Here is a 10,954-nt window from a genome sequence, read left to right on the forward strand (position 1 = left end):
CAAACAGGGAAGGAGAAACTACTACTCCCAGAGTGCAACGGAGAAGGAAATGGACGCTGGGGGTCTTAGTGCTGATTTCCTTTGCACCGCGGCCGTTTTTCGGAAGAACGATTTGCGCAGAAGTACCTCTCCCGAGAAACGCCTAGGCGATTACAGGGCGAAGAAGTGGGTTTGCACGGCGAGTTGGCGCGCGCAGTGAGCTGAACGTAGTGCAGAGAAGGCCCCATTTTTAAAGCACAACGAGCAGCGGGGCTTCCTGAAAAATAACACGGATGCTTGATCGAGGCGTCCTTGGGGAGGGAGGTAAGTCTGCCACAACCCTTTCGGGAATCGTAGTCAGATTAACGCGGGGAGGGGTTGGCACCGATCTTCGGGCTCTTTTGTTACTTATGAGCGAAAAAGCGATTAGAATGAGACATCACTTCCGAAGCACAATTTTACACAAATAGCAGGGCGGAAGGGCGGCCAGAAGCAAGGGGCTTAACCTTTTCCCTTCCGTGCCAGCTGCTCTTTCCTCGGTCCCTATTCGCGCTGATGCACACGGACGTAAAGTGAAGGAAGAGTGGATCATGGGGGGGGACAGTGGCAGATGGTATATGATATAGTTACATGGGGGGGGGGAGCGGGGTAAAAGTATCAGATAGCCCAGAAAGCTACGAGTTAATTCCTAGAAGAGAGTGGCTTTCCCAGAACGGGGCGGAAATGCGAAAAGGGAAGCCGTAACTATCCTTAATAACGTAGTCAAAGGTTATTGGTCGGTCCCCAAGTGAGGGATAGAAAAACTGGCCTTATACACTGAACAAATAAATTATTTTGAGCAATTGTTTAAAAAGGGGGGGGGGATAATGGCTAAAAAGTGCCTTGTACGAAGATAAATGGGCAACTCCAGTGCTGATCAGTCCTAGCCAGCATGATTAATGGTAAACATCCTGGGAACTGCAGTCTAGCCACATCTAGCAAACTATACAGGAACTACAGGTAGTAGATGCTGTTCTGCCTTCACTTTGCCTGATGTCACTTCGGTCCTTTAGTCTATCCTGCCCACCATAGATTTCCCAATGTATAATGATAGAAGTGATCGCTCATTTCACAGCCCTTTAATTCCTAAATCCGTTGGTGTTTAGCTAAGCCTTGGAGCAATCCGAGCGCAGAACAGTGTTTCTCAACCTTGGGAACTTTAAGCTGTGTGGACTTCAGCTCCCAGAATTCCCCAGCCAGCCACGATCATATCATGGAAACTGGTTGGCTTTCTCCTTCTGCTTTGGCTTAACTTGGAACTTGCATATGAGCCCTTCATGATGACCTCTGGCCAAGTCTTTGGTGTTATCACTGAGCTCTTCCGCTCCCTTGTACCAATAACGGAGTCAATTTGAATTCTGCGTGCTCCATTTGGTGACGTCCACGTATATAGATGTCATTTTGGTTGTTGGAACACTGGATTAGCAATAAAGAAATAGCTGGATTAGCGGGAACTGATAACTTGTTTCATTTCCGTTCCCTAGGCCATATAGTCCAATTACATTTTCCTCCTTACAATTTCTAACTTTGGCATCTCAGTCTCCAACCGCAAGCAGCATGTCTTGTTTGCATGTTCTGTCAATTTCGGATTGAACTTGACCATAAAACTCATCCACTGCTTCTGCATCAACGGTTGGAGCATAAACGTGGATAACTTCCAGGGTTGTCCACAAAGTCTAACTGATATTATTCGGTCACTGACTGCATCCAAGTACCGGCTGCGGTATATCCTTCCTGAGTATGCAAGCAATGCCATTCCTTTTCGGGTTTTGTGTCCCGAGTAATAAACACTGTGGACTTCTGACTGAACGTGTCAACGTGTAGTCAGTTCATTCCAGCTTTTCATGTTCGTGAGTCTTACGTTCCATATTCCCTATAATTCTTTTTTGAAGCATCGGAATTTTTTTTTATTTTTTTTTCCCACTGCATGGCAATTTCAGCAACTAGCCATCTGGAACCCTTTAATCTAACCACATCATAAACACCATTAGTACTCTAAAGATTCTCAGCTCTTCCTCAGTAGTAGTATGTTGTGTGCCATCCAACCTGAGGAGCTCATAATCCAGCACTATACTGTCAATCACAGGAGCGGTTCACGTTGCCATGCAGCGTGAAATGATGCCTTCACCGTTGTCACTAAATCGATCATCTGCCTCCAGGATCTTCTTACATCGCTTCTCTTGAATGTAAGTGCCTGTCCGCTTTAGCTGGTCAGCAGGGAGAGCCTTCATGCTTTTGGTGACCCTGCTGGGAGCTTGTATTCCAGTTTGCACTCCTGGCATTCTTTGCTCATCTCTCCCAGCCCCACTTCATCATGATGACACAGCATAACAAGACTTGTGGGGTGGCAGGTTCCCAGCAGTAGCCAAATACATTCCCCCCCACACACACACCATTTCTTAAAGGACTTTAAAAAAAGAGGTACATTATCTTACTTTGGTGTTATATCAAGATTAGTGAAAGCAGTAAATAGCAGTGAATATGGGATATTGCCTAGTTCCAAAAAATGCAACAGAAAAAGTGTAATGAGGTTGAGATGCAAGCCAGGGCGTGCTGTTCTCAAGATAATGGCTTTTGAAGAATTAACACCATTTACAAAGCAAAGCCAAACACTGTAGTGCTGGCTCCCCTTGCAGCTTATTTCTCTTTATTTGCACATTCTTTCCTAGTCTTGGTTCTAACATCAAAATTATATCTGCATGGACGAAAACAGAAGTGGCCCATAAAAGGGTGCCATATTTGAATGAGCAGTGCTTTAATTATCGGGTCTTGAATTAAATTCAGAACCCCCTCCCTAAATCCCACATTGCAAATTAAGCCAATCACAAATCACCAATTACAGGTATTATAAAAGAATACAGTAACTATGGGGGATAACAAAGATCAGGGAGTTGTTCCCACTTTTAATTCAAAGACTATATAAGAAGGAAGCAGATCCTTTCCCCCAAATCAGTGCTGACCTCCCTTCCCCAGTAAGTTACCATCCCGGATGCTGGTGCTGCTTCGCCGGCTCATCCTATCTGCAGTGCTAGTTCTCAAAATGGCCGTCATGTTTTCTCTATTAATTAGCCATGCCTGCTTGATGGAAAAAGGGAAAAAGATCAGTGATCAATATATATAGTAAGGAACAGCCATCACATATGAGTAATACTTGGGTTACTTAGGACTTTCTTATCAAGCCAGGGCCATGAAAATAATTTTACTTATCTGTGTGCTTCATATTTATTTTATGTCATCATCTATCATCATTCTTCTATTGTCAGAAAAGTGCCTATGTCCTACCAAATTCCTTTGGACTATGGCTGGCTCTATTTTTCTTTTTTTTAAAGAGTGATAAAATAGTTTGGCTTTTTACTAATTTTATGGTATCTTTAATATATATTATTTATTTCATATTGTTTACATTCTGTTTTTCCACAATTGTCACCAGTTCTGAGTTAAACCTTAAATATGAATAACGGTATTGACTTGTTCAGAATTGATTCACTCTTAAATTTGCTGAAAACTGATTTTAGGAATGTGGCATCTTGATATTTATTAAGTTTTACATTAAGAGTTGCCTCAGGAAGTCTGCAGTCTTCATAGTTAGTTAAAAAGTGCATTAAATTAATCATAATTATTTTGCATGCACAAGTGATGATATCTCCCTCTTCTGTAAGAAGAGTCACTGTCATTGTTATATAAATTTTATATCAATCTTCATTTATTCGGATTAAGACAATTTTTAATTTTCATCTAAAGGCAATCAAAATGTTATTTATTGGAACCGATATGCTACTCCAATCCAGCAGAGTTTTGCAACTTAAAATTGCTCCATCTAAATATTATACTTTTTTACCACCAGCTGTTCTGTGAGATGGATTCTAGCTATGTAAGACACTTATAGTATTTTTATTTATATTGTTCATATTATTTGGATTGTTCATCCTGAAAATCAGGAGGTAAATAATTGTAATTGATACACTTTTCTGGGTTTTAGAGTTTGTTATTTTTAAAATAAACATTCAAAAAATTAGTAACCAACTGTGGCTTATGGTTAAAATGACCACATGTCCTTTATTATAAAGGACAGTCCTTTATTTCAGAAAGCTGCCCTTTAGATTAATTTATTTTCCTGTTTTTGCTCTTAAATTTTCCTTTGCAAGGCAAAGTAATAAACATAAACAATTTTTTAAAATCCTTATGAACCTCTTTCAGTTTCACCCCCTTTTCAGGTTCGTCCTTTATTTTGTCCAAGGAAATATGGTCACCGTAGTTATGGTGCCCCTGAGGGGTAATGCAGAAGATAAACCTAACTAAATCTTAAAAACTTTCGGAAATCTGTTTTCTTACAAGTGACAGGTGGCGCAGTGTGGACTTTTTAGGGTAATCGCTCTCTTAAAATCTCCATTAAAAAAAGGCTATGCTTGAAAAGGCGGTAGAGTATTGGAGAAATGGGCCAAGTTGTGCGAATTAGGATAAACTTCAGAGAATGAAAGGGGTCATGCAGGAGAAGGCGGGAAAAAGCACGAGCCTTTGAGGGCCAAACTGAGCATGCGCATGAGAGGGCTCGCGTCACGCCTGCGCATGCCTCAAAACCTCAACGGCGCCTAAGGACCCCTTTCCTCCGCTAATTCAACCCCTCTCCCTCCCTTCCCCCGCTGTGTGAAAGGTTCCCTTCAAATTCGCACGCTTTAAATTACAGACTGCTGTGCTTCTAATCCACCCACCCTGTTCAAAAAGTACTCGAGGGTAAGTCGGGCTTGTGCTTCATAAACTTCAACCTCGTCCGCGCCTGCGTAGCGTTGCCGCGCGTTGCCAGGCGACCGCACCGGCGCTTCCGTTTAAAAATCCTCTCGGGAGTTCGCGTGTTGCTATGACGTCTTAAGAGGAGCCCTAGAGATACGAAGGTAGAGTGACACGCGAGGGTTAAATTCAGGGTTAGAGGGAGGGGTTTTTTTCCCCCTTCCAATAACAGTTCTCAGTTCAACCGTAAGGGTTAAGGTTGTGAAATATATAGGATTCTTCCACTTTTTCTAACTATGGTGAACATTCACTTCCTGCTGTGCAACGAAAGGGACGGTATTTTATATTGTAGAAAATGTTACCTTTTGTTCTTTTACCATTGCGGGAGTGGGGGTTGCTATTATTTTTCTCTAGGCCAGTGTTTCTCAACCTTGACAACTTTTAAGACATGGACTTCAACTCCCAGAATCCCCCAGCCAGCCATGCTGGCTGGGGAATTCTGGGAGTTGAAGTCCAAATGTGTTAAAGTTGCTAAGGTTGAGAAACACGGCTCTAGGGTATCTTTTACCAGAACGGTGCCATTCAGATGTATTATTGTTGGTCACACAGTCAGCCAGATGTTTAGACTGGATTTGGCATTTTTATCCACCTATCGAGTCCTTCCCAAGGACCTGGGATAGGCAGATGTTGTTACATTGTTATTATTATTATACACAACAATGTGAAATCCCAGCTGCCAGGTTTCTAGCCTTCATTCGCACTGAGTTCTTCCCAAGAACCTAGGATGTCATACTGTATCAACATTAATAATAATAATGATGATGTATTATTTTTAAATAATGTAATTATTTAATTAAATTATTGTTATTATTATGTATATGGCTCCTGACTCCCAGCAACTCTCTAAATCATCAGTTTACAAATGAGAAAAACAAGACAATAAAAACAAAAGTTAGAAATGGCAGAATAACAAACCAGTTGTTCACTTTTCTTTTCTGGATTTTCTTTACTTACTTCATGTGTGTCCAGCCCTCTGGGGATGGTAGTGGTTTGTGGACCCTTGTCTGGACGGCATCAGGTTGGAGGCCTGTTATGTTGGACTACCCAAAAAGGAATCAATTCCAGCTAACCACGATGGCTAGAGTCTTACTTTTAACGAGAGAAAGAAAGAACCAGTCTTCAGGAAGTTTTTGTGCCTGATGCCACATTCTGTGCCGCTACGAAGTTGCAGGGACATGTACACTTTTGTCTGTAGTAAATAATTTACCTTTTTATGCAGATTTCTTGTTTTTCACTTTCAACAGTTTGTGTGGTTACCGCTTCAACATGAACCACGGTGAACAACTGATCACCTTCACTCGTGCCCGGGAAGAGTCAGATCTCTGGAGAGATGGACACATTCAGAAAAAGAACAAAGGTTCTTGTACCACCAGCCAGGAGGAAGGGAATGCAGCTGGTGAAGCAGCACGTAACTTTTATGAGAGCCTGGCACTTACAAGTAGTCCTAAAAGAGTGTTACGGAGGAAACCAAGGGTAGTTAATGGACTCCATTGGCCAGCGCAGGTGTCTCCTCACACCCCAAGCTGCCCAGGACAGACCGACACCCGCAAAGGCAACCAGCTCTTGAAAGCTGCTCAGGATGGCAACTTGAAGTCTCTCCAAATGCTTGTGGAGAAGGAAGGGTGTGATGTGAATTATAGAGATGGCTTTTATTGGACAGCCATCATGTGTGCAGCCTATGCTGGACAAGGGGAGGCAGTGCGTTATCTTTTGAGACGCGAGGCTGCTTGGGTGGGGGTTTGTGAATCACAAGGCCGGGATGCTATGGATCTGGCTGAAGAAGCAGGACATGAAGAGGTGGTCAGCATCCTTCGGGAGAGTGAAAGGCCTCGAGTGAAAAATGAATCCTCTAGGTGAGTTGGCCTGTTTCCGGGTTTGCCCAGTTTTCCTTTAGGAGGAAATTCTCTGAGTGGATTTGCTTCTGAATGTTCCTTTGCATTATTTCGCTGACATAGAATAGACCGAAAACAAGTCAAAGCTAAATTGTCAGAATTAAAAAGTTTCCCCTAATATTGATTTGTAGTTATTGCACTGAATGGCTACAGGTATAGCAAAGCAAAGACCACTGAATCCATTCTCTGCCATGAACAGTTTTACTGCTTCTCAAGTCTTAATATGTTAAGCCTGTTGATTTAATGTTTCTCGCTGTTTTTATTTTTTTTAGTTTTTTTTTAGTTTTGTATGCCACCTAGAGTCTACTGGAGTTGGGTAGCCAATAAATTTAAATAAATAACTCAATAACCAGTGACCAACTGAGGTCAGAGACCTTTAGAAAATCTCTGTTCCTTCCATCTTCTCCTTCTGAAACCTACTCAGCAACATTTACAACTTCACCAATGAAAATCTTATCACCCTAAATATGTGTAAAGTTGCTTTAAACTGGTTCAGGCTACTGGTCCATGAAGGCCCATCACTGAATCCGCCAAATATAAGCATTTCTTCCAGGGTGCCGGCAGATAGAAGCCTATATGGCCCTCCCTGTAACCATTGGCTACATCTGCTATAGCAATGGAAAATTAATTACATTTTTTATTGTTGAATTTGAGGCACTGTTTGCCTAGATAAAAATAAGCAGCATTTAATCCCCTTCCCCGGGGTTATTCTGAGGGGTGTATTCTATGTATAATTCTATGCTGTAGAATTATTACCAATGAAGACCTGTGAGGCTGTCACAGAGTCCTCCAGATTAGGCAAAATTAATTTGAAAAAGATTCCCATGGTCCTCTAATACTGTTCATACATAGAATTTCAGAAAAGAGATAAAACTTTTTTCAAGAAAAACCTATAGCCCCGCTTCGGTCTCCCTTTACCATCTTTCAGATTGACTAAAGTTACAGTTGGTGTAAATGTGGCTTGCCTTGTCTCAAATAACTTCCCTTCTTTCTGCAGTTTACAGTCACCGACTGAGAGAAAATACTGCGAAGTGTGCCAGGCACACTATACTGAGGACACCGTGGCTCTCCACGAGCGTTCCACTGCCCACCTTTTCAATCGGCGTGATCCATTACCCTCCACCCAGTACTGCATCCCCGAGAATAACGTGGGCTTCCAACTGATGGTCAAAGGGGGCTGGGATAAAGAGGCTGGATTGGGGCCAAAAGGTGCTGGTCGCAAATTCCCTATTCAGACTGTCCTCAAGAGAGATCAAAAGGGCCTGGGCTTCTGCAGTAACCTTAAACCCAAGGTTACCCACTTCAAAGCCAATGACTGTCGTGCTGTAGAGCAACCTGTGGAGCGACAACCTAGGAAAGAACGAGCAGCAACAGTGGGAAAACGGGAGGCCCGCCGGAGAGACGCCAAGGCTGCAGCTTGGGAACGCAACCTCCGTACTTACATGAACTTTGATCTTTGAACTGTTTTGGACAGTTGATGATCATGATGATGGCATATCCAACTATGAATGGAACATCATAATAAAGCATAGTTTATTTAATCATGGTTTATTGAATATATTAAAATTGGCTCTGTGTAACACTCTCAGCCGCTTTGTGATTGTGACCAGCCAGAGTCCTTGTTCTCTTTTCAGTCTAATCAGTAGCAGAGAACAGTGTGGAACAGAAACTACTGGCACTTTCTGTGCATCCCTGACTTTATACAACTTAATTTATACTTCACATGACTTGACTTAAAAATAAATCAATAAGAAATAGGGTTGGAGCCCTAGGGAAGTCTGAAACAACGATCCCTAAATGAGAGGGTGGGGGTGGAAAGAAGGAAGACAGAAAGAAGAGCTTGCATGGCCCATCCAACTGCTCAGTAACAAATTTTTCACCTGCTGTGATGGAATGGCATGGGACTGGAAGGGGGGTAAAGAACGTGATCTCATCTCCAGAGCAATGCGCTGGAAATAAGAGGCAAAAGCTGACGCACCCCTAACGTTCTAGGAGATAGTGAATTCCTGTTCCTGGGAACTAGCCGGCAGTCTGAGAAGATTCTATAAACAAGCACTAGCTAATAAACCTTGCTGATTGAACCTGCACGGTCTCCAGGAGTTCCTTGGGCTAGGCCTGACACCTGCCAGGATTCCAGATAGAACAGTCACTCACGCCCTTGTTATCTCCCAGATAGACTACTGCAATGCGCTCTACATGGGGCTACCCTTGAAGAGTATCCAGAAGCTACAGCTGGTCCAGAATGCAGCTGCGTGGGCTATTGTTGGAGCCCCAAGGAGGGCCCATGTAATGCCTCTGCTCCCCGAGCTGCACTGGGTGCCAGTTTGCTTCCGGGTCCAATTCAAGGTGTTGGTTATCACCTTTAAAGCCCTACATGGCATGGGACCAGGTTATCTAAGGTACCGCCTCTCCCCTATGACTTCAACCCGTCCCACCTGATCACACAGAGAGGGCATGCTTCGGACCCCCTCAGTGAAAGAACTTGGACTGGCGGGGTCCAGAAGGCGGGCCTTCTCTGCGGTAGCCCCCACTCTTTGGAACATTCTGCCCTGGAGGTGCGATTGGCCCCCACACTCCTGGCCTTCCGTAAGGCTTTGAAGACCTGATTCTGCCACCTGGCCTGGGGTGGGGAGGGAATACCCCAAGCATGGGGATGGCTAGCCCCATAGAGGCCTTCTATCTTCAGCCTCAGATTTTTCATCCTCTTGGACTCTCCTCCTTTTTAGTGATGTTTTTAATTAACGTTTTATGTATTTATATTTATGTTTTTAATGTTTGTTGTGAATCACCCAGAGTTCCCCCATTGGGGGGAGATGGGTGGTTGAAAAATTTGGTAAATAAATAAAAATAAATAAAATGTAAATTGTTGTTACATATTTTTAAATGCTACTATATACTATCAGTAATACAAATTTTTATGTCCTGGTGTTTTGCATTTATTTATACCTGGAGATGTCATGATGGAAGGCCACCACACTACAGTACAAGATTTTAGACCCTAAGCTCATTGGAAAGCCTTAAACAATTCACAATCTGAATTACTGCATGGGATTGGGGAGTAGAGATACTGTAATGTAGAATGGGAAGAAGTGGGTTGACCCATTGCATGTTACTTCAAGCTACTTGGAAATTTGTCTTCTCCAACCTGGTACTGATAGGTTATAAACCACTAAGAATTGAAAGAGTAGGTAGTATATACCTTTTGATAAAACGCATCCTAGGCACCCCACCACATTTTTATGCTGTGTTGTTTGATAAGGACCTTTAAGATTTATAAGTTTCAGACTGTATAAAGTAAGAAGGAGTGTGGATCTGAAAATTAACATTTCAAATACCAAGGTAGTGGTGTTTGACAGGGAAAATGGGGTGAATCACTCCAAATTACATATACATGGCAAAAAACTAGGGCACATAGAACTAAAGATAGAAAAACAGATGGAGTAATTTCAAGACATCCAAATGCTGGTAGAAAGTGGATGACATGTTTTGGTTGCAAGGAAGGAAGGAACATGTATTTCAAAGAAGCAAAAAAGCGGGGGGGTGTAAGTATATCCTGTTCACTTTGTTGTATGGAAGTTAGAGTTGGATATCTCGAATGCAGTGGGTGTGGATTAGTTAAGAACTATGCATGATAGAAGGAAGAGATACATTCTAGAATGAATGGGTGCTGAATGAATGTACTTTGCATAGAAATTGATTGACAAGCATGAAATAAGCGTGTTAGGGCGGTTTAGTCATATCGAGAATCAGGATTGAACAGATACATGAAGGAAATGTGAATGAGACAAGAGGAAGGCCAAGAAAATCGTGGTTGGGTGACGTTGGTGAAATCCTGAAAAAAGGGGGAAATGAGAAGTGCATGAAGTGATGTTTGGACATGGTGGAAGAGAGGATGAGTTGAAAGGATAGAAAAGTAGGGAGAGATATAGTGAACTGTGTTGTCGGAAACTAGTTTTAGTTACATTTTCCATTCTGTTCCTCCTCCTCCTCCTCCTGTTCTTTCAGGCCTTTAATTTCTTTGGCTTAATGTTTCTTATTCCTTTTCCATGTTCTACACAACACTGCTTGTCCCAAAAGGAAATAGTACAATGGGTTTGTATGTTTGTCTGTCTGGCGCGATATGGTTCATGGGGTCAAGAAGAGTCGGACATGACTTAACAACTGAACAACAACTGTCTGAACCACCCACATGTAAGAAGAATCTATTTCAAACAATGATGTCTTGACAGCGTCTTCAGTATGAATTCCCATTTTCTACT

General features: G+C 42.5%; 1 protein-coding gene across 2 annotated transcripts; it reads left to right on the plus strand.

Moving 5' to 3' along the window:
- The first annotated feature begins 1 nt into the window (after window position 1).
- On the plus strand, window positions 2–9,545 carry GPANK1 (G-patch domain and ankyrin repeats 1). 2 transcript variants are annotated; one of them, XM_007443743.4, is made up of 4 exons: window positions 2–303; window positions 2,105–2,204; window positions 6,048–6,656; window positions 7,693–9,545. In XM_007443743.4, exons 3-4 carry the CDS (start codon window positions 6,070–6,072, stop codon window positions 8,153–8,155), a joined length of 1,050 nt encoding a protein of 349 aa, XP_007443805.1. In that variant the 5' UTR covers window positions 2–303; window positions 2,105–2,204; window positions 6,048–6,069; the 3' UTR covers window positions 8,156–9,545. The 2 variants fall into 2 exon arrangements, with proteins under 2 accessions (XP_007443805.1, XP_007443806.1); XM_007443744.4 differs by lacking the exon at window positions 2,105–2,204 and having other exon boundaries at window positions 3–303; window positions 7,693–9,544.
- The last annotated feature ends 1,409 nt before the right edge of the window (window positions 9,546–10,954 follow it).

The sequence above is a fragment of the Python bivittatus genome, unplaced genomic scaffold (genome assembly GCF_059951505.1).
Source record: "Python bivittatus isolate LINGU-HERP-01145 unplaced genomic scaffold, Pbiv_v1 ctg000750_np1212, whole genome shotgun sequence".
Taxonomy (NCBI): domain Eukaryota; kingdom Metazoa; phylum Chordata; class Lepidosauria; order Squamata; family Pythonidae; genus Python; species Python bivittatus.